Genomic DNA, 23,289 nt, shown 5'->3' with positions numbered 1-23,289 from the left:
ATGGAGGACATTGGGAAGGGAGGGGGTACGAAATTCGTCCTCCCTTCACATTTCCTAATGGGAGACAACAAGACAAAGCAAATGTATCCGTCTGTAATAAAGCTGGGTGGGGGAGAACTGGGGTTTCAATAATGGTTACAATTCTCTGACAAGCACAGCAACATTTCAGTGGATGGTAATAAAGCTATCACCATATCTGTGCAGCTTCCTCTTTTATGTTCCAGGCTTTTTAAGCGTTTTATTCTCTTCAAAAAATTTAAGCCCCCACTTTCTGTTAAAAAGCATTTAGCAAAAAGTGTAAAGCAGAGGGCAGATCAACAACATGATTTCACACTTGAGAAAAAAAAATTATAAATATACAAGCAATCCCCTTGCTAGGATAATGCTGGCTTGTGTCTAGATTTAAATCAAGTACTGTATTGCCATCTAGTGTACAAACAGGGGAATTACACTGGTTAACCAGACAATGGACCGGTATTCAAGCACAATTTCTAATTACTACGGTATAAACCAGCTTAAATGTCATTATCACATATATCACATCACTATATTTAAGAATGTCTGTAAAGTAACTGAAGATACTTCTATGGTATTCAGAAACCCATTATACACACATTCCTGGACTGGTGCAAGAATTAGCCAGTTCAAAAACCCTTTGGATAAAAATACGCGGAATCTGTCTTCACTAATACTGTTGTTTAATTTAAAAAGGCTTTAAAAGTAAATCTGGGACTTGTATTTATATCTCCTTACCACCATTTGCTTTTTTGGTCTCTATTAAGCCTGTAGAAACCCTTATAATTAAAAAGCAAATAAATAAATATGAAATCCAAGAGGGCATGGATTATATTAATGATGTATATTTTAAGTTTATTACAAGTTTTGTCACATTAATAAGAAAAAGCTGAAAGTTGTGGTGCTCAGCTGAAACATTTGGTCTGGATAAGAGACAGTCCAAGTAATTCCTTATTATTTGCGGTCAGCAGTTAGGCCAGCTTTTTTCCCCTGCTCCCTCTATAGAAGTTCCGTCTGTGGGATTTGGGTTCAGAGTCCAGGACCTCCAGCAAATATGAGCTCGAGGGCAGCCTGGATGTCACCATCTGTGGCCTGGAGCGCTCTCAGCATTAGCTCCTCATCCTGGATCCCCATGTCCCTGAGCTGCTGCATCTGGGACTGCCATCGGCCCTAGAAAAATAAAACATTCAGAGTAATCACTTATCCAATTGCAGCCTGACCATTTTTATATATCATCATCTGCTGAAGAACTGAACATGTAGGTTTTAGTCAGTTCACCTGTAGAGCAGACATGTTGGTGGCTTGCAGAGCTTGTTGAAGAGCCTGGCTGAAGAGATCATTACTGACTGGTGTCCCAGCTGGCATGGGGGCTACACCACTGGAGGGGTCCGACTTAATCAAAGAATGATAGGAAAGAGAATAAAAAGAGGGCAGTGATCCAGACTTTGTAGCAAGAGTTGTATTTTTAAACTAGAGAAAAGTCACTAATGACAAAATTCTGAATAAATTTTACAACTTATAGTTTATAAAATGATGAACACCTGGCTTGCTGTTGTTGGAGTGACAGCACTGCTGTCAGGAGTGCTAGCGAGGGCCAGAGCAGTTGCAAGCTCGCTCTGCGTTATAGGTCGCGGGCCCGTCGCTCCACTGTGACCAAGAGACACGGGTCGAATTCCTGCTGAGAGCCCGCCTCTGCTGGAGGGGCCCGCTGGGCTTCCCTGTTACATCCGCAGACATCAGATGATGCTTACGCTCATTAACTGCACCAGTTTGTCAGCATATTATATCTGATACAGAGTGAAGACTTACAGACTGAAATTCTTCCTCGTCGTCAGACATGCCTTCAAACATGAAGCCTCCTGAAAAACACACACTCCACTTTTAGTTCCTTACAGCTCCACACTATGAGGAAATCTCCACACAGTGATGTTTCTCTAGTTTGCAAAGTCTTTTCTGGGTGGTGCCCTGTAATTAATGTTTCCTTGCTTTTCATGACTTCTGCCTATGATCACTGAACCATACCGCTTGCTTACCTGGCATGTCACTGTAAGAACTGGCAGAAACGTTACGAGAGGAGCTGGCACTGGACTGAGAGGGCATACTTCCTGCCACCGAGTGCAGGACAAGGATGATGGCATTAACAAGGGCCGGATGTGAAGTGATTAGTCTATCAGAAAGAAAGGTAAGGGGAAATGGGATTTTAGATGACTGACTGTTGCACTGCACTCACACATGTGTAAGAACAGATAGGAAAGAGAACAAAATAACAAATGCCATTAAAAAAAAAAGCCATACTCACACATCTAGCATGTTGGGATCTGTGAACTGCACAAAAAGATCTTTGTCTTGAAGCACTCCTTGAAGGGGAAATGTTACCTTTAGCAAACTATCACAGTGCAGTGATGCTGGGTGGCAAAAAAGTGTGCTTGTAGAACAAAGCATGATCTTACCTAGAGCTACGGCGTCTGACCTGAGCCCTGGTGTAGCTACAATGATCTGATCAAGAGATTCTTTGTTTGTCAGCATTTTATATACCTGTGAATTGAGACAAGAATAGTAATGTAGCAGGGATGGTAGTAGATATGAGTGTTATTACAACACTGCTGTGAAGGAATTCTATATATGTTTAGGAATCGATCTTCTATCTCTTTGTCACTCAAGCCAACATGTCGACATGTTTCTGCCACGAAATGCTGTCAAGAATTAACAGCTAAACCTGTTCCTGTTGAGGTTTTTCTCTGACCAGCCTCTAGCTGTCCGAGGTCTCATTTACCCGTAGCTATGAAAGGCATCGAGGGTGATCTAATCAGGTGTCAACAGCTGTGAACACAGGTGTGATAGCTCCCAAAGGACAGGGAGGAAGTTTCCAGTCGCTCAAGCCAAATAGTTTCCCAACCAACAACATGTGTCTTAATAGAAGGAAGTGTGCGATTCCCACAGAATCCCTGCACTGCACAGTCATGGACCACTTAATTAATATTTAACTGGAAGGCATGAGATACAGTCATTTTAAGAGATGGAATAAAAATGGTTTGTTTTGGGTTTTTTTAAGCCTCAGCAGACCGCTCTTGTTCATCCTGTATTTGAGATATAGATGTGAACTGCACATCTAGATTTCCATTTATTGTTTTACTAATTAGGTGGAGGCTATCACGGCTGCTACTAGACATATGCAAAGGGAAAACATGCAAACTCCACACAGAAAAGCCACAGATGAGGTTCCAACCTTCTTGCTTTGAGACAATGGTGCTAACCCCCACACCACAACACCCCACAATAAAAAAAAAAAAAAAAAGACTGAGCAATAAATTCAATATTCATTCCATCTTATCTTCAAACTATTGATCTTCAGAGCCACTCGTTATTCTTTTACATATGTACATTTGATAAAAGTATTTTCAGCTTGGTAGTTCGTAATGGGATAAACTTTTCTTCAGCATTATCATCATCAGGCTTTTTGATTGACAAATGGTAACCATGGCACTGTCTTTCACCGAGCCAACAGACGCCTGATAAAAGACCTGTAGATGAACTTAAATCATGACTGGGTGGTTCTGATATTTTAGTGGTGGGATTTAAAAATGTTCTAAATATAAGGATAAATGTGATTCTTGGAAATATAGTAGTGTTTTTACCATTGGAGGTGTTGCAGAGAGCTATTGAAATATACAGTACCAGGCAAACATTTGGGCACATTTACTCATTCATTTTGTGGCAGATGTGTCCAAAACTGTTACTGGTAATGTGTATAAAATTTTATTTTAGTTACACCAATCTACTCATGTGTAAACACACCATAAGAGATGTGCATTGCTACTATTTTGTTTCTATGTGTTAAGGTGCTAGAAGACCTTTATATTACTGCTATTTTTCTTTTTTAATCCACAAGAAAGAACAGCAAATTCTACTTCTCAAGGAAGCTGAGATTATTGAATGTCTTCACCAAGATGTTGCATATCTTCCCTAAGTCTGTTGTGGAAAGTGCAATTAGTTTTGCAGCCATCTGCTGGGGCGCAGCATCAGAGCCAGAGACTTCAAGAGACTGAACAAACTGATCATGAAGGCTGGTTCTGTGCTGGGGATAACTCTGGAGCCACTGATGCTGACTGTCCAGAAAACGATGCTGCACCAGCTTCCTAAAATAATGGACGGTTCCTCACACCCTCTACGCAAGACAGTGAGGAAACAACAAAGCGTGTTCAGTGAGAGAATTACCAAGTCCAATGCAAAAGAGAAAGGGACAGGAGATCATTCCTGCTAGCATTCATCATCCTTCTGAACAAGGCATTATCATTTAATTCATTATTTTTTTTACTTAAAATAAACTCTAATTTGCAAAGCAATTTCCTTCTGGGATTAAGAAAGTATTTTTCATTTCATGTTGCTTGAAATAACCATTTTCTTCCATAAGTCTGTGTCTACATATCTCCATTAACACTAAGCATGTAACCCCGTCTTTACTCTGTAAGCAAACCAGTTGTGCTGCAAGCTTGCTCATGGCTACTCACTGTTGCCAACTTATTATCTATTTGCTCGAAGTTTTGGTTAAACACACATAGATGTAAATAGTTACTTTTTGGGCAATCTCCAGACACTCCAGTTTAAAAGTAGCCAGAGACCTGCTCAAACAGCGGCAGCAGTAAAATCAGGTGACCACACAGCAGAAAACCGCATGTGAACTAACCTCTCAAGTTAATCATTTAATGAGCAAATGCAACTCAAATCAATGTACACCCACAGGCCCGTTTGTCATATTTGTATGCTGATTCATATATAATCATAAAGACCCACATTTGAGGTACTTTTTGTCATCATTTCAGACTTGTCCATATCAATGAGAACAGTTTAATCTCAAAATTAAGAGGCCATAAAATGCAACATATAAAAGATTAATTTTGGTTGACTGTGGATAAAATGTAAATATTAAATATTATATTATAATTATCTTCAGATACAGATGTCCGTAATAAAGTCAAGAAATATACTGATCATTGTCATTCGGTTTGATAATACCAAAAATAAATTACAAAGTACTAGGAGATATTTTACACCCCAAAATTGCTCTAATTAGGAAGTAGTTCTTTTAAGGGTATCAGTACTTTTAGGGTGAGGAAGTTTCCAATATCCATGGAAATACAGACAGCCAGAGTTTGAAAAAAAGCTATTAAGTTCCTTTAAAAAGTCCCTGGGATTAAAATTATTTTAGCTATGTGCTGCACTTTATTTATAAAGCAGCAAAAACAAAGTTAGTATGATATGTTATGGTAAAAGAAGTGAGTTTTTTTTTTCTTTTGGTCAAATGGCTGAAATACCTTCCACCTTCCAACATAGTCAAAGATATTGATAGCGACAGAAATCCCACGAACAGCTGACAGCGTCTGAATGAGCCCTGTACTCACAGAATCTCTGTAGGCAGAGTTGAGAGAATGAAGCGCAGCATGAAACACCCTGAACTCCCTGGCTGCAGTCGCTCTGTTGACAGGCTCTGTAAAACAAAAAAGGCATACAGACTCACTTTCATTTTTTTGTTTTTACTTACAAAAGAGCTTAAATAACTTCAATACTTATATGATTGCCAGACAGACCTGGGCTACTCTCTGGCTCTGGCCATGTCTTTTTGAGAATATGTAAGGTGGATCCTGATTGAACCCCACAGGTATCCAGCGTCAGGTCATCCTTCAGCTTCCGTCCACAGTGAACCAGCTCTGGAAAAAACAAAGACACAGAGAGGCCACTATAAGGAAAAATTAAACATAACCCTAATGTTGAGAAATGTCTACAGACTTGCAATTACAATTTTTTGGTGCATTTCACACACATTTCATTCACAGTCTGTCTATAACATTGACAAACCTATTAGCTCAGGGTCTGGGATGGAGTCTGGTAGTTGAGCTGCTACAAGCTGTTTTAAGGTGGCAACTCTGTATCCTCCAGGTGGGACATCCCCTGGCATCATCTCCGGAAAGTGGAAAGTAGACTTGGGCTGATCTACCAGCTTCAATGACAGGTGCCAATCTGAAGTAGCCATCTTCGTCTTGAAAAAGAAAGAAAGAATAAAAAGAAGAAGAAGGAAAACAAACAAACAAACAAACAAAAAAACTCTCATATTAGTCTGAGGTACACACTACCTAAAAGTAGAAGGTTATGATTGAGCCTTCGTTTGAAGATACGTCGTTTATCCCGGCAACACATGTAATATAGAAAGGCATCGACAGAGGACACACTTGTAACTTAATACTAATTTATTGATGTAATTTAAAGAGTTGGGTTAGCATGCCAGCTAAACCACGGTCAGCCACTTTGCGTTTGCTACAGAAACATGCGATTTTCTAAATTAAACGTAAAAATTTTGTAGTGTGTTTCGTTTTGAGCAATTTTCCGATAGTGTCTGAACAAATGTCAAACAGAAGCTTAAGACAAATTAAATTTTAAAACAACTGCACACTCACCGTTCTTCTGTTGACGCTCAGTCAGCTTCCTGCTTTTGGTCACATGGTACATGTTGCGTTTAGTTCCCGGTCGGAACAAAGGAAATTTGACCTCTCTGTGTCCCACACTGTATTTGACAAATAACAGTATATCACGTGAAAATAATAATAATTAAAAAAAATAATAATAACAATAAATTGCTACATGTTGTTAAATTGTAAACACATAGCTTTCTTTTTTTCTTAAGATGGTGACACTGTGTAGACCACAAATGATAATATCCTGAAATAGTTTAGAAACTGATATAATGTTTTGTACATTTCTCCTCATGGCTGCATTGTTGTTACTGGATCTTTTTCAATCTGAAGACTGTTTCATTTCGTTATTGATGGGCATCCATTAATGCGGTGACTTCCATTTGAATATAGTGATTATTATTAAAAATAATTTATATATATATATATATATATATATATATATATATATATAATTAATCTCGATTGATTGCTTTTTAATCACATAACAATATTTGCACCAAAAAACAACTTTTTTAATTTTAAATAATCTTTGTGGATTTTAGTGAATCAAATAATAGTCACAGACATTAATAGTGCAAAGCCAAGCTCTTGCAATGTATGAAAAAATGTATTTAATTGTATTTTAAATTAAAACAGTAGAAAAAGAGATTGAGCAGACTTCAAGTTCAAGTGCCATTGTAAGTACTTTACCAAACAGCTCTGGCTGTTCTGTAAGTGTCTACAACATGATACAGTAATTTTAACTTTTTAAATATTTTAGTCCACATTCTTCATTAATATCTGACGGCAAGCCGGTATTAACAATATCTGACAGTAGGGGGTGCGGGGGATTGGCCCTGGGCTCTTGGGGCTCTGGGCCCTTCACTCTGGTCGGGGGCTCGCCGGGGCTTATGACCGCAGGGGGCTCTGGCCAGGCCTTCCTCTGCCGCCCTCTGGCTGGGTCCTGGGTGGTGTTCGTGGTGGGGTGGCCTCAGGTTAGCTGCTGATCGTTCTGGTTGTTGTTGTTGTCTTTGTTATGATTTTTACAAACTCCTGATGATTGTCAGCTTAGTTAACCAGTAAAAGCTGTATGGAATTCTCTGTTGTGTTTCTGTACAGGTGTAGCAGTTGGCTGTCTGGTGTTAGGTTGCCTTCTATCTACTGTATCTTTGTCTCCTCTTCCTTTTTTTTCACTTTCCTTTTTACTTTTCTCCATTACTGTCCTTTTTTCCTGTCCCCTCCGGTCAGGTCAAGCAAGATTACATAAATTCCATAACTCCAAATAAATAAGATAAAACAATATATTTAAATAAATAAAGAAATAAAAATTGAGATTATCAAGAGGAGCCTTATACCCATAAAGCTCCCCTTGGCAAAGCAAATTTGTTCGCCACAACACAGCAGAGACCATCATTCTGTTTGCTACAAAGCTGGACAGGACAAGTAAAAAAAAAAAAGTTGCAATGTTGAACTGGTAATATATTCAGAAAAGTTCTTAACATATTGATTAGAATTTATAGTAGATTAGTGTAAATATGTTTAGTATTTTGTCTTAGTCTGACTGTATTGTGAGGAACTGATGAATTGTGGAAGATTTTCTGAAAGGTAATTGTTCTAGTTGTGAAATATTTGGTCTTGTTTTGCTGGATTTTAGAAACCAATATAAAGATACAATGTTTTGGTAAATATTAGAAATCTTAATTTTCTGTTGGTGTGTTTTGACTACGTATTTACTGTTTTGTTTTCTGTTAAAATGTTTTCTTATAATTTTTTTTTATCGTTTTATCTTTTGATTTTCTTTATAAACTTATACCTATGGGCAGTTAAAGAGTTAAACGGTGTGGGGGTCGGTACGGAGGCTCCACATGACATCACTTTTGGACGAAGCAGCAAGGAGTGGTTTCTTTAAGGAGAACCGTCCCAAATCAATGGAATAGCCCCCAAACTGAGATCCCAACAGGGTCCCAACAAGTTTTATCCACATTCAAAAGAAAGTGCGTCGGCCACGTTTTTAGCAGCGCTTTGTTGTGAGAGGAATGAACTTCCCTGGAAAATAACCGCCTGGACAGAGCAAAGAGTCACCACCGCTGGACGGTCGGTGGGTTTTATTTTTCGCCCTCTTAACATGGTAAGCATTAAGAAATTATATCAAAATTAACGGAGAACCAGTGAACAGCAAGGGATTACGAAGTGTAGGCTAATAAAAACATTACTGTAAATGTAGGTTATTCACAAAGACCAGCAACAGCTGGGGAGCAGAGGAACCCCGGGAACTCAGGGGAAGGATACCGCTAAACACTCATTTTACCGCTAAAGTCCCGTCTGATGTTGTTTATAACAGTGTAAAAACAAATCATGGCCCCGCTAAGATTTACAGAGCACAGTAAGCATAAAGATGGAGCTACTAGCTAACATATGAATCACTATAAATCAAAGGGAGTGCGCCCCCTTCTGACCAAATCTTGCATTTACTTCCATTATAAATGAATTTTATAGAGAAGGTATATGTACAATGTGTTTGGATAATGTTCAATAGAACCGAAAAAAGATAGGTAACCCCCTCCCCTCTAAATAAATAAATAAATAGAAGAGGTAGTTTTTCATGTTCCAAAGAAAACCTGTTGGGAATAGCTGGAGTGGGAGTGGGTTCTATTTCCTGGACTGAACAACGGTTCTCGTTTTCGACTGATCACGTGATGGTGCAGCTGGGTTTTCTGGCAATGCTACATCTTCCTGCAGGATTTAAGATGATGGATTATTTACAACTCTATTAGTGTTTTTAAGGAAATTATTACTGGTAAAAAATAGTAAGTTTAGAAAGTAATTTAACACTACTTTGCTGCTTGCACATACATATTTTGGTCATGTGTGCAACTGTATTTCAGAAGTTTCAAGCTGTTAAGATGTTTTTTCTTTTTCTTTTTTTTTAAACAGACAATGCGATTTTAAAAGAAAAATATACAATTTTCCCATAATTTTAATTAGCACATGGCCGCAATGACCAACAAGGAATTTGCATGTAACATATCAATAAAAAAAATGTATATCTATGTTTTTAAATCAAACTTTTATTGTTTTCAGGGTGGAATGGATATCCTTGATACTATGAACTATATTTATTAAAGGAATTAATATTATTTCTTGTAAAAAAAAATCCCGTCACTCTTACTTTTTTTGTCTATAACAATATACTCTTATTTTACATGGCATCACAAACAGAAAATTACATCATGTGAGCCTCTGTAAGAGCCAAGTTGAAAAGCAGGCAAGTTCCCACACTATGGTTGAAATTTACCACCCCGTCACATTTTTCATTGTAAAGGGGTGGTATTTATGAAGCAAATACACCTGTGAAGTTGTTTTAAATTTGAATTATGTTTTAAAATATTAATATATCTAATAAAGGACGACTTACTAGTAGAAAAACTTACGATTTTTAGAAATTATTTAATATATTATTGGTCATTCTGTGCATATTCTGCGTCCGTGACTGTGTGGTACAAGAATGACTCCTGGGTCTGAATAAATATAGGTAATATTAATCTTACAGGTAATATTAAAATATTTTATACCTGAGGTGGGAAAATATGTTGCTTTGGGGGTTAAACCTATCTTTTATATTGTGAATTTTTTAAAATAATTTTTGCCCTTGATTAAATTTTTTTAAATTACAAAATGGAAATGGCAGCCATTTCATAGAAACACTCATTTATTATACATGGATAAATGAAAAATAATCTTTTCATAGCCACAAGTTTGGCATGACATTGCAGGTAAGAGCAGCTGGTGTTAATTAAGGTTTTTTTCTACGGCTATACAGCCTTAATTAATGTAATTAGTAAAACCTGTTTCCATGCTGATTCGTGGAAAATGGCTTCTGTTAAAACGGTATTACACAGTCTGTTCTAGCTGTTGAATTGTTTTGAGACTAATACATATCCCACTTTAAAAAGGAAGAATAAAAAGAGCAAATGAAACTTTTAGTAATTTTCTAAAAAGTAAAAATTTTATTCTGCTTTCAGACATTAAATTTGAAGTTTATGAAGCACTTCTTTCCAGTTTGATGAATTAATATATAATTAAAGTATAGTTGTAAATGGTTTGACTAAAGCGAATCCAGTCATTTTTAAGAGGGTATAATAAATACTGCCACTATCTGAATTCAAATAGCTTGTTTTGTGTTAGATATCCTCAAAGGGTGAATAGTTTCAAGTGGTTTTAGGAGCTTGGCTATGAAGTTAGCAATAAGCCAGTGAGACTTCTGAGTCTAGAGGGTCAGCCAGACTCGTTACCTTAATAGTGAAAAGTATGTTGGACTTAAGAGAAATAGTGGCGTTAGAGAAGCAAACTGTTTGAGGATCACTTTGACTTAGATTTCTCCCAAGACTGAAGTAATGTTATTAACATGGCCTGACTGTAAATCTTAATGATCTGTGATGCCTCAAAAATAATTTCTCTTCTCTTTGACGCCAGGAAGGAATTTAATAGCCCTTAGCATAGGGACAAAATGAAATACACGGGTGATTATGACTCATAAGCTGACAGCCATTCACTAAAGGAAATTCAAGGCATTCAGACTGTCACACAGGTGACTTGCAGGTTTCGTCTCGATTCTAATGGACTTTAAATGGCACCGTTACAAACCGATACCATGAACAGTACTGAAATCTGGCAATCCCAATAAAGGCCTAGCAGCATTTTGATAAATTGCCATAATATAGTCATGGCTATAAAGGCAATTTTAAATATAACTTCCTACAATTATAAGTCCATATTTTTATTCATTTTATCGTTCTTACATTGTTTATGCTGTTATTTCTGCTTTTGTTTTGATTGCTGACATGGAATGAATTGTTAACTGAGGAGAAAAAGGGTATTTTTTTCTGGGAAGGGTTCAGTAAATTACTTGAGTCATTCAGTAAAAAGAAAAAAAACAACAAAAGAAACCCTTTGATGGCTTCCTGGTGTCTGGACAGAGCAGCCTGAGTCAGACGGCGGTTTGCTGTGTTGGCAGAGTTCACTGCTGCTATCCTTGGCAATATATTTAGGGAAATCCTGCCCTCTTGGAGAGGATGGCTGTGGTATGCGTCTGGTCTTTTCTTCATTGAATATTTATTCCAACTTTTGAATCTCAGCACAGTCAGTGAATAGCATATTCACTGTCTCTGAGGTTACATACCTAGGGAGATTCATTGGCGTTACAGACGTCTTGACTTGTTATACTTCCACAAGTTTGTAAAGCAAGTGGTGAGCAGAGCTGTCATGGAAACTGTGTGCTGAACCCAAAATTTCAGCCCACATCCTCTCTGTTGAACTCATAAAAGAGCCTCATGGAAAAAAAAAAAGAAAAGAAAAAGTTTTGGTGGTGGTGGAGCTCCTCCGTTCAAACGATACAAAGCACCAAACCATAACAATGTGAATATTTAATTTATACTGAACACATATATAATATATATTTTTATATGTATACAGTTAGTCTGTGTTCGTCAAAAATATATGAAAACAAAGTTTACTGAATTTCTGTTTGTAAGGGTGTTGGCCAGCATCCAAAACAATCTCCAGGAAACTTGTGAAGCTCCCACGGTGGTAAGTGCTGGCTAACATCCCTCTTATGTGGTAAACAAGTGAGAGATGTCAGGAAACAAACCTATGGCATATCTCTGTAACTATGCAAAGAAAATACACCAATTAAATCTGTAACTGCTGTAAATCAAGATGTATGCCCAGAATTTAAAATGTTAAAGCACCCCAAAACATCTATTTTAGATTTAATGTAATGTTTTGTTGTAGATTTGCTGCTGTTCTTCTGACAGCATGACTTAATTTCAGCCTAGCTCTATATTTCAGATAGATGGACTCACATTTCACTTTAGAACCACGGGTGTGTTTATCGCTGACTTAGGGTGCATTCACACCAGAATAGTCTGCTAGACTCAGTACGATTTGGGACTGGGTTCAGTTTGGGGTGCAACATTCTTCCGGCCTGAGTTTGCTTCCACACTGCACTAAACAAACTAGACCTTTCAAATAATGTATTCCTATCCTCAGCAGAGGTGGCGCACCATCAGGAATTACTGAAGGAAAAGACACACAACAAAGAAGGAATCTTGCTCATCTTTATGTTAATGCAGGACAACTTCTGTTTCCACACCAGAGCAAACATGGAGCTGCATCAGATCCTAGCGGTCTTGGTGTATTTTTATTGGAACTTTTACCGAGTTCTTCCTCGTCTAACTATGAGCCATTTGTCCTTGCCAGTGCCGACTGTTGTTCTAAACACATGTATATTTTGGCTGTTTTTACCCACAATGCCCTTTGTATCGTAGTCCGCTTCCTGTAGTTGGGTAACTTAAAGCGGACTGAGACCTACGTTTAAAGACGGACCAGAGTTCACTTCTATGATCACAGGTTGTTTGCACATCTACAGCTCTCCAAACAAAGTGGACTTTTCTAGCAAAGAGCCAGGATCCTGTGGGGGTATTTCCCTATCTGGAGTGTAATTGATTTGAGATCAAGTTTTCTTGTTTTCACATTGAAATATTTTGCTCTCTGTCAAAACTCTGCTCTCACACTCAAAAAGTCCCTTCTTGCTCTTAAATATTCTTCTTTTCAAAACTCTGCTTCCTGTTCTCGGTTCAACTCTCCTACGCTCGAGCTTGGTCTCTTTCCCTCACACTTAGACACTTCTGCTCTTGGATATTTTTTCCTCTCTCTTGGATGGCTAAATGAGTCGTCTGTCAAATATCGTCCAGCCAATAGAGTACTAGATAAATGCTGACCATTAAAATCGTCCCAATAAAGCCAAAGTTAAATTAACCACATATAGCTTTACTTTTTTCCCCCCTTAAAATAGGGACAATGTGTAGACATTGATCACAATGGCTCTGAATGTTCAGAAATTGTGGAACCCCCTGTGCTCTTTAGGGGACCCCAGGTTGGGAACCACTGGTCTAAACGACATTGTTCCAGAAGTCTTGGGGTTTATTGAAATGCAGCTTTGTGAGTCGTAGCCATGCGGCTATGTTTTTCTCCTGGGAAAACTTCAAAACAAGCCATTGTTGTACAGTTTTTTTTATAAAATTGTACTGAAGCTAAACATTTAACATATTGAGACCTGTAGAGTCTGAGACGTGACTCTTGTGTTTTATTTTGGCAGTTTCTCACAGCATTGCATAGTTTGACCTTGGAGTGAATTTGCTGGGACAGCTATGCCTGGAAAATTGGCTACATACATTTTTTTTTTGTGATTAATCTGCGACTGGAGAATGATGGACTCCAAATCATTGGGAAATGGCCTGAATGCCCTTACTGGACTAATTTTACACAACAATTGCTTCTCCAAGATCACTGCTGAGGTCTTTCCTCCTTGGCGTGGTGTTAACACACACCTGAATACTCTTATGCAGAAAAGTGCATAAAGTTTTATAAAAGTGATGTAATATACTGATGATCCTTACCAAGTAGAATTGATTATCAGCACTTGGCTGCTACCAGCATTCTTATGGAAGCAGTGAGGGGATTTTTTCACACTACTGAGTTTTGCTAAGTAAGTAATGGCACAATGTAATATGATGTGTTTTTATTTATCTGAGGTTGTATTTTCCAAATTTTAAAGACTTAGTATAGAGTAGATTTTTTTCTGTTTGGTTCTGTTATGTAAATTCTTTGTATTTAAAGAGGACATTTTTGTAATAACTGTAGCTCTGCATTTTCAGAGCTAGTTAGCTAGGCCGTTGCTCTGAATATAGTTTAGAATTTATGTATTTGTCAATGAGCTTATGTTATGATCACTTTTTTCTTTACAGTCTGGTAAAGAAGTTGAAAATACAAATTCACTTTGAAACGTGGCTCTGAAGCTCTGCATTCCATACAGACGAAGGAATTTTTAAAATCACCTTGCATACCAAGTGATTCTTTTCAGCAGTCAAGGTTTGCTATGCTGTTGCATTCATTTGTCCAAAGTATTTATATTCAGTGGTTGTAGAATAGTGACTTCTTATAACTGGGGAAAATCAAGTCTTTTTTTCTGTATTATCTGAAACACAAATTCAGGTTTTTGTCTTAGCAGCTGCAGAGACAAATTGTGACCTCTACCAATCTAGCAGAGATAAATATCTCATAAATATTGCATGCATGGGAGAATTGTGGAGAGGGGAGATAGTCTTGTCTGTCTCTACCCATTCTTGAAGTAATGTTTTTCCCTGGAAAGCAAAGAGAATGGCTTGGCTGTTTCCACCTTACTTTGGAAGTCCCCATTTGTCATCACAGCTATACACCCAATGAAAGTGAACAGCCTTGAGCAAGTCAGAGAAAAGAGTGACACAGTCACCTTCACACAAACTTTCAGATAAGCTGCTTGGTTAGAAAAAATTGAGTCTTTCAGTCTGTTTTAGATGTTATGAAGCATTTTGTTGTCTCGGGTTCTATAATTTACCCACATGCAAAACCAAGCAAAGCCTAAAAAAGAAAACAGAGAAACACATAGAGGACCCCTTTCTGTTTAAATGACCCTGTGCCTGTGTTTTTTCTCTGCAGTGCTGTGTCTGAAGAAGTCAACCTGCTGTTTGAATTCACCCTGAAAGACCATGCTGTCCCTCCTGCTTCCTGCAGTGCTGGCCGTCCAAGCAATGGGTGGGTGTTGCTCTTGTCTGTGGCTTAATACTAGAGCCGAGTCACCACAGAGGCCTGTTAGACAATACACCCTGCAGGGCCTATTAGTCTTCTCCCTTCAAAGACTCCATTGGGCAAAACAACAGTTCAAATGAGGCTACTCCCAAAATAATATGCCAGTATTTTTAAAGTCATAAACCTCCCTGTTTAAATTCTGTCCAGAAGCGTACAGAGAGCATCCTCCCATTTATATGAATGTCCTGCCTTTGCTAGTACAGGGATATTTTTCATAATAATTTCTTTTGAGTTTAGGCTTCACAGAGTTTAGATTATGTGGCATGGGGGTGTGTTTATTTTCTATTTTCTTTATAATTCAGCTTGCAAAGCACAATAGCTTTGACCTTTATCCAGACAGGTGGAGCGGGGAAAGCTTGGGGCCCTGGGCAAGCCCCTTGATGAAAAATGCTGGAAGTGCTGTTTTTTTTTTTTTTTTAGCTATGACTCAGAGTATGGCGAGAAAGTCATGCTCTCATATTCACAACAATGGGAAGCAGCATGTTGATGGTTGATGTTGCAACTGAGAATTCATAAGTCATGCGCTCAAAAGTTTTACTTCAGCAGAAATGGTGCACTAAGAAGAAAAAGTGTCACCATAAAAAGGAAGCAAATGGCCTGGCTTGGGCTGATCTCAGGACACAGTAAATAAAAGAGGGGAACTGAGCATGCCAATGCAGGGACAAACAACAGCTTTTTCCCTGCTGGTATAACATTAGCTGACAAATGCTAATCAAAATGCCCCGATATAGCCTGAGGAAGAAGGAGAAAACTAGGTCTCAAAGTTTAAAATTATCATATTAAAACATAAACATACTTTGGCAAACACAAAGTCCACAAAAAGTTTTTATTATTCAAAATACTCTGATTTCAAATTAGGTAGTTTTTGGCTTCTCTGCTCTCTGGTTGAGCTGGCTCATCCTCGTATTTGCCATCAGTGGCACATTTCAGTCCTGACTCAGTGGTCCTAAGTGTCTTCAGTGGTTCATTAGGGACCTATTCTCTCCCAGCACAAATGGACTTGGCGGTCTGCTCATTACTTGCTGTGTGGCGTCAACTGCCTTACTCACTCCCTTCACAGGGAGGGAAGATGGGGAGGAGGTGTTGGGGACTGATGGAGCTCTTTAACTCACGGGTAATGGACTATTGTAGCTCACACAATGATTCACTTTCCCTCTGCTAACTGGAGCACTAAGTGAATTAGTTGGAGTCTAGTTTGATACTAAAGTCTGTACTTGTAACATGGTGTGATGATAGAAAAAATGCATTGTGGATATTTGATTAGCGGCTTAGAAATAGATATGTAGGTTCTTTTCAAAACAGAACAAGCAGAATAAATCTTTCAGTTTTCATTTGTGTTGCATTAAATGTTACATAAATCTCCATGTACTTAGTATTGTGAATTAACATGAACCTGAGAAAATATTAATCTGAGGATCTTAAGTAAAGGTCAAAATTATTTATTTATATTTGGCTAAAAAAACAAAAAATCTGTTAAATGTATGAAAAGCTGTTTTTCCTTATGTCTCAGAGTGTCTGTGCTGATATGATCCATGGTCTTCCAGGCCTCCATGTCCCTCCCTGGAATTACTGGCTGTAATCTTGCTTGATTTCAAAAGTGTCATTGGCCACAGTTAAATTCAGTTTTTTAAATTTGAAATTAATTAATTATAATTAAATCATTCATAATTAAAGTATTGTTCTTGGCTTTTACATTAAAATAGTAATTTTGAGTTGAAGTTTACAGAAAAACAGCTACAACATGGAAGTTACACATGATTAAATAATTAAAACCATTTTTGCTTTGATTTTAATTATAGTTTTGAAGCAGCAGCTCGACACTAGCATACTACTTCACTTTGGTCAGCTGAGGAAGAGAAGGGAGGTAGAGTACCGTACCATCATTACGACAGGACAAGGGAAACAAGCATAATTAGGTGTTTGCAAAGTCATTTTAAAGAGGATTTAATTTTTATTCTGAATTCTCATGTAAACGTGGACACTGATAAGTACCCATATCAGTAGACATGATTTTACATTCCTCCTATCGTGTATTTCGGGGGGGGGGGGGTCATAAGGATGACACATTACCACAATGTCATCCAATGTCTGAGTCACAAATCAGATGATAGATCACCTCCAGCTGGATTACTCCCTGTTACTCACAGTTCTGCACAGAGGCGTATCGGCACTGTTGTTTTGTTGTTTGAATACACAGTTTAAAAAAAGCACGAGTGAGTATAGTTTGCCTCTTTAGCTCTAATCCCTGACCTCACTAACTCCTTATAATAGCATTTTTTTTCATCAAGTGTCAGCAAAATGCTCTAAATCTCATTTTATGTATAGTAATAACTGAGCTACATCAGTTAGCTAAGTACAGTAACATCCATGGCTTACTTCAGCTTAACAAACAGCAGTGTCAGCCGGTGGCAGAGCTAACAGGATGCTGTCTAGCTAATTGCTTGCTGTTGTCATACCGTGTGTTCAGTGAGCACAGCCACAAGTCAGCCACAAGTGTGTTGTGTGCAGCTCTTACTATCCAAACAACAAAAGAGAATAGTATTTATGCAAATGCAGAAATGGAAACCTGACCCGATGAAAGGAACTGTAAAGTCATTCAAATTAACTAGCATAATTGGACAGATTGCATCTAGTGTAATAGTCGGCAGGCACACATCATGGTAAGGCCCCGGAGCGTGAAAATAGCCCACTCATGCCTTCCTCTCCAGTGTACTTTTTAAAGGTCTGCTAACTATAAATGCCCTCTTACTGCTCTCCTTTTCTCTTCACAGCAATTGATTCTGCAAAGAGGGGACACTTTAGCCTGTGCAGAAATTCAATTTAGGGTTATTACCCCGTATCAGAGATGTTCTTTCTAATTTGATTGCGTCCAGTAAAGTATCCTTTAAAAACAATCGAGGACAGGCTCAACAAAGATTGGTTTTGCTGTAGTGAATACATAATGACTGGTCTCTGTTGGCTTGCCTCTGTCTCGCAGTTTCCCAGCTCTTCTTTTCTTGCCGTGTACTCATTGAAGCCGATTACCCAACAAGCACCTCATAATTATTTCAACAAGTCCTAAAAATGCTGCCTTATGGGATCGTTAAAAAATTGATACTGGTGATATGCCGAGATTGCATTTCTGGAGGGGAAGAGGGACCTACAGCCTTATGTTGGTCACTGTGTGTCTAGGGGGCTGTGATGAATTGGTTGAATGGATGCTGATTTGTGCTTGGAAAATATCACAGCCACTGGCTTGCTGCTGAAGTGTCCCAGCAGCTGCCACCGGGAGACACCTCCTTGTAGGGTGATGTGTAAGTAGCATGGCAGTGGTGTTGTTGAGCATGGCGGCTCTGACACTCAGGTGACACAAAATTTAACCCAACATCTCCTCCTGCTGACACTGTATAAAAACATGACTCAAAAATAAAGCGTTAAACCCACAACTTATCAATAAAGAAAATATACAAATTCCTTAACCTTACCAATAATTTACAGCTAAGTGCAAACCTTTTAGTTAGGGATCGACCGATAAGCATTTTTTTAGGGCCAGTATTGTTTTTTTTTCATCAACCTTAGCTGATGGCCATTACCAGCTGCCAGTTTTCTTGAGCCAATATTTGGAAAAAAGAAAAAAGAAACATTTGTTTAATATGACAGTTTTGAAAGATCTTAATCTTTCTAGTTTAGGATTTTTGCAGCTGCCAGTGAACGTGGTGTGCAACACAACAATAATTGTAGGTTAAAATGGAGGAAACAGAGACTGTTATAATGGAGGAAACACAGACGCTCTACATTTTCTCCCGTTGCCTGTACCGTCTCCCATAGGTAATGATCCAGCCTCGTGAACTGCTTCTCCTCCTTATCAGTCTCCTCAGAATTTAGGTCCCCAACTTTTCCTAAAACTACATGAATTTTCTTTAAAACAAGTTTTAATATTTAGTATGTAAAGAACAGAAGAAATATAATTTTATCCATTTTACCTCATGGGATTTTGGGCAGTTCTTGACTCCTGCCGCACAGCTTTGCCTCCTGTGTTGCAGGTGCCCCCCCCCCCCCCCCCCCCCCCCCACCTCTACTTACTGTTTTTACTGTACTGAAAATTATTTATTTGACTTTACAAATCGGCAGAAGGTAACTGTTGTCTGAATGATCAGCTGCTCTGTGAAGTCATTCCACTGTCAGAGATCTTAAACGCTGATGGCGTACAAGATTATATTTCATAACAAATATAATTTCCTTAGTAAAAGCCAACAACAGAGACATCTTACAGGAAAGCGTTAATAGCGCCTATTTACAAGAGAAGTGTAAATTGACACTTACGCCTTACAAACTTCGTGGCTCTGGAAGTTCTAGTGTTAATCGTGTGACCGATGTTGGTAACTATGTGCACACTTATCCTACAACTACTGTATGTCTGCAGCTCCCTGAATACAATAGCTAACATAGACGAGGCTTTTGAAATTCCTGTTTTCCATTTCTGACCCAAAAACTTCCTGTTTCCAATTTATGATATTTCAAATAAATTTAACAGTCAAAACATGCTTTTAAAGTTTAAAACTTACTGTTTTCTGAAGCTGATGCAGCAGACTTTCAACCAGCACTCTGCTAGTGGGAGAGGAGTAATGCATGCTCTGTATGTGACTACAGTGTCTCCAACAACACAGAGTGGGTGCCTGTCTGTAAGTCATGCGGGGCAAAATTTATCGGCGAACAAATCCAAATGAATAACTCTAAATTAAATACTTGCATCCATCACACGCCCCTGCGTACAACTGCAAAACAGGCTCTTTGGATGCTATTTCTCACCCAATCAGTCTGAATCATCTTTAAAACTCTAGTAAAATGTCCTATGAAGAAGTGGATCTGATTATTATCTCTAAACTATTAGAGATTGCCAAAAGTTATTCTGCCCAAGAAGCCTTCTAGTTGCGATTTTGATGGCTAAACTAACAACCAGGAGAAAATAAAGATGCCGTGAAGCAAGGGGACAGAACTAGCATTTGCCTACTACAAGTGGATTTCAGAGATCTTTTATTGATATTTTGGACATTGAATGACACAATCTCACATTACGGTCGTATTAAATCTTTCCATCATGTAAATAGACAGCTGTTTTTCCAGTGTCCATGTAGACATGTCAATGTGAATCTCTGATCTGATTGACTTGAATCAGATAGATGACACATTTGTCCAAATAAACGTAGCTACTGATTACCAATTCATTCAGTTGTTGAGTTAATGCATGAGTGGGTTAGTGCTGCTTTAACTGAAATGCAGTAAACACTGTGGGTGCCAGTGTATACCTTGACAATTTCAAAGTGATGTACTTTCTGTCTCCTACTCGGTCTCTTGATTTCCCCTTCATGTCCACAGATGGGCAATAGTCCACTTCTTTGGTGTCCTCAGACAACCAACCAGAGAGTGTGTGAAGTGTATACCCAGTACCAGGGCATTGCCTTCCAGTTTGCGCAGCTGATCTCACAAATCCAGGCTGCTCACTGGTGTTTAACAGGAAACCTATGAAAATGTATTCCCTCTTCTCATACCTTCTTACCTTGATAGTTAGAACAGTCAAATACACAACAACTGTCCAGCATCTCTCTAATTTCCTCGGTAAAGGTGGACACAAAACCTAGGCCACTTAACAGCTGCGCTTTCTGCACACTCCAGAAGCATTTATGTGCATGAGCAAGTGACATATGTAGAAATTAAGAAGTGTCCATTATGTTATGTAGACTCTGCCTACTTAGCACAACACAAGCGTACACTAGTCAGGCAGTGGTGTGCATCAGCTCATTTCTTCCCTCTCCACTGCATGCTTGTGTTGCTGGTAAAGCAACAGGTTTGTTATGCTGCTGCTCCAATATATGTTTCATATATATACAAAATAGAAAAATCCTATTTCCCATATCCTTGAACATGACTGCTTTTATTTGATTTATTTTCATCTTCCTCAGTGTCTTGTCAGTGATCATGCAGTCTTGTCATTCAAAAGCAAAACTTGCTTGTGTTGGTGTCTCCAAGGAAATGACAAAAGACAAAATAGACTAAAGAAATGGCTCAGTGCTTTACCCTTTCTCTATTCTGATTGGTTGTTTGTCTAGCCACTTCAGTCCACTTATTTTAGCAGAAACATGTTGGTAATACACTACCGTTCAAAAGTTTGGGGTCACTTCCCTATTGAATCCCATGGCAAAGTAACCCCAAACTTTTGAACGGTAATGTACCTATTATAAACTAGTAACTATGTTACTAATGTAAATTATATTGTATGAATGGATCATATATAAAGTCTATATTTACGCACAATAGCAGACCATAATAAGAGGCCATATTAATACTCAGGATATATGACACTGCTCTATAAATAACATAATTTTGAAAACAAACATTGAAGTCTTAACTTCCTGTCCAGCTGTACTGCGGGTTGCGCTAGAATAATGGAGCCAGAGACACCAAGACCCAAAACCAATAAATGGCCTGTCATTCTCACTACAACAGGAGTGGCTGATCCTATAGTGGTGTTTCCGTTTCCTCAATGGTCTGTTGCTGTTGTAAAACGGCCAACGCCACTTCCCGCCACTTGGGAATCGCCGCCCGTCAGCGGCTTGTCACTGTGGGCTGGTCGTGGACTTTTCACATTAGTGCTAGACCCTAATGTCTCTGAACATTTCCTACCAACCATCCATTTTTTACAACAAAATGCATAGGTTTGTACAGATTTATCTGAACTGTCAACTGTGGAATAGATAAAACAATAAAACAATATTTATGAAATCAGTGTCATCTTTTGCTTTAGTCTGTGATGTGCTTTGAAAACATGTGATAGTAATATAATAACAATAAAATAATAAATACACGTTAAATTGTCTACCTCCTTGTGGACAATTTAGCTTTAGCATTTTAGCCTAGCCTCTCAACGGTGCTGTTTAATCAATTTGTGATTGAATGATCATTGCATTGAACATGTAAATGTAGATTTAGATAGACCTGTAGATTATCAGCAAAGATAGTTAATCTATTTCAGTGAATGGATGGATGGATAGATGTTACTTTGGCCAGACATTGGCTTGCTGTTCTTTTTTTATACCGCTGTACAACAGCAATTGCCGGTGAGTAGCGACAAGTGCCTTTCTCTTTCAGTGGTTTATACCATTGTAAAATGTGGAAAATCTGAAGTGAATCATGTGAAGTGAATGTGAATCGACGTCCAAAGGCAGATTGTTCCACATTTTAGGAGCTTCCACTTATATTTTGGTACAAGAAAAACGCTGGCCAGCTGAGCTGAGATAAGCCAGGATAAAAAATTGAACTACTGTAATTTTTGTAAAACAACAAACATAATTAAGATTTTAAAACTTTGGTTATAGTGAGTTGTGGCTTATTTTATTTATTTGCCTGCTTACATGCATTTTGTAGCCTGTGGTAATAATATTTGTGTTGCAGTTCATATGATTTGACATAATGCAAAACTAATGTACAGAGGTATAAGCCACTGGATAAGAACAGCTTTTGCTGTTATTAACTGGCAATTGCCATTGTAGAGCGGTAGAAACCGCTAGAAGAGAACAACATATGCCGTTCTTCATCTGCAGTTCCCGTTTTTATTGAGGTATTACTGTTAGAAAAGAACAGCATTTTTCACTTATGTCTCAAAAAACAAAACAATATCAGTTAATTTCTGTAATGACTTAGTATTGGTTGTTGTGGTGGGGTGTTTGCAAGACCTTTCCCCAGAATTTTAAAAGATCCTGGGGGAAACCCTGCAGTAATCCAAGCAGTGCCTTATAAATCATAGTGTACCAGTGACAGATCCTTGGGGTGACCAGAGTGGGCCATCCAACCCAAGAGTATGAATCAGTGGTGTGTTGACAGAGAGGCATGATGAACAGTATCAACCATTTGAAGATATTGAGGAGATGTGTTCATATAGAGCAAATTTCCATAATCCAGCACAGACAAGAAAATTTTAGCAACAAGCTGCTTTTTTTGCATTAAAAGGAAAACACATTTTTTTTCAAAAGTAAAAACCCAGTTTTTGTAGCTTCTTCACAAGATTTTCCACAAGCAGCTTTATTGTAAGGGAGTCATCAATCCAAATACCCAGGTATTGGTATATGTGAACTTCCTCTATTTAATTTCCATGTAGGATGAACACAGG

The 23,289-nt window shown here is 38.3% G+C and overlaps 2 protein-coding genes across 4 annotated transcripts in view; one reads left to right on the top strand and one right to left on the bottom strand.

Annotated features, from left to right (window-relative positions):
- Positions 1 to 844: 844 nt before the first annotated feature.
- On the bottom strand, positions 845 to 6,563 carry ubl7b (ubiquitin-like 7b (bone marrow stromal cell-derived)). Its single transcript, XM_041984538.1, has 11 exons — positions 6,465 to 6,563; positions 5,869 to 6,049; positions 5,601 to 5,720; positions 5,415 to 5,500; positions 2,466 to 2,550; positions 2,315 to 2,372; positions 2,049 to 2,182; positions 1,825 to 1,874; positions 1,557 to 1,733; positions 1,294 to 1,407; positions 845 to 1,185 (listed from the first exon to the last, which is right to left on the bottom strand). Exons 2-11 carry the CDS (start codon positions 6,041 to 6,043, stop codon positions 1,045 to 1,047), a joined length of 1,140 nt encoding a protein of 379 aa, XP_041840472.1. The 5' UTR covers positions 6,044 to 6,049; positions 6,465 to 6,563; the 3' UTR covers positions 845 to 1,044.
- A 1,770-nt stretch (positions 6,564 to 8,333) lies between these two features.
- Positions 8,334 to 23,289, top strand: part of cd276 (CD276 molecule) — a 77,720-nt gene continuing 62,764 nt past the window's right edge. For 2 of the 3 annotated variants that reach the window (XM_041984569.1, XM_041984553.1), the window contains exons 1-2: positions 8,334 to 8,589; positions 14,997 to 15,092. In XM_041984569.1, the coding sequence (XP_041840503.1) occupies positions 15,047 to 15,092 (46 nt within the window). In that variant the 5' untranslated portion in view covers positions 8,334 to 8,589; positions 14,997 to 15,046. Of the gene's footprint in view, positions 8,590 to 14,266; positions 14,391 to 14,996; positions 15,093 to 23,289 lie in introns of all 3 variants that reach the window. The other variant, XM_041984561.1, reaches the window with a different exon arrangement.

This window comes from Melanotaenia boesemani, chromosome 1, assembly GCF_017639745.1.
Source record: "Melanotaenia boesemani isolate fMelBoe1 chromosome 1, fMelBoe1.pri, whole genome shotgun sequence".
Taxonomy (NCBI): Eukaryota; Metazoa; Chordata; class Actinopteri; order Atheriniformes; family Melanotaeniidae; genus Melanotaenia; species Melanotaenia boesemani.
This window is presented reverse-complemented; position numbering and strand designations above follow the sequence as displayed.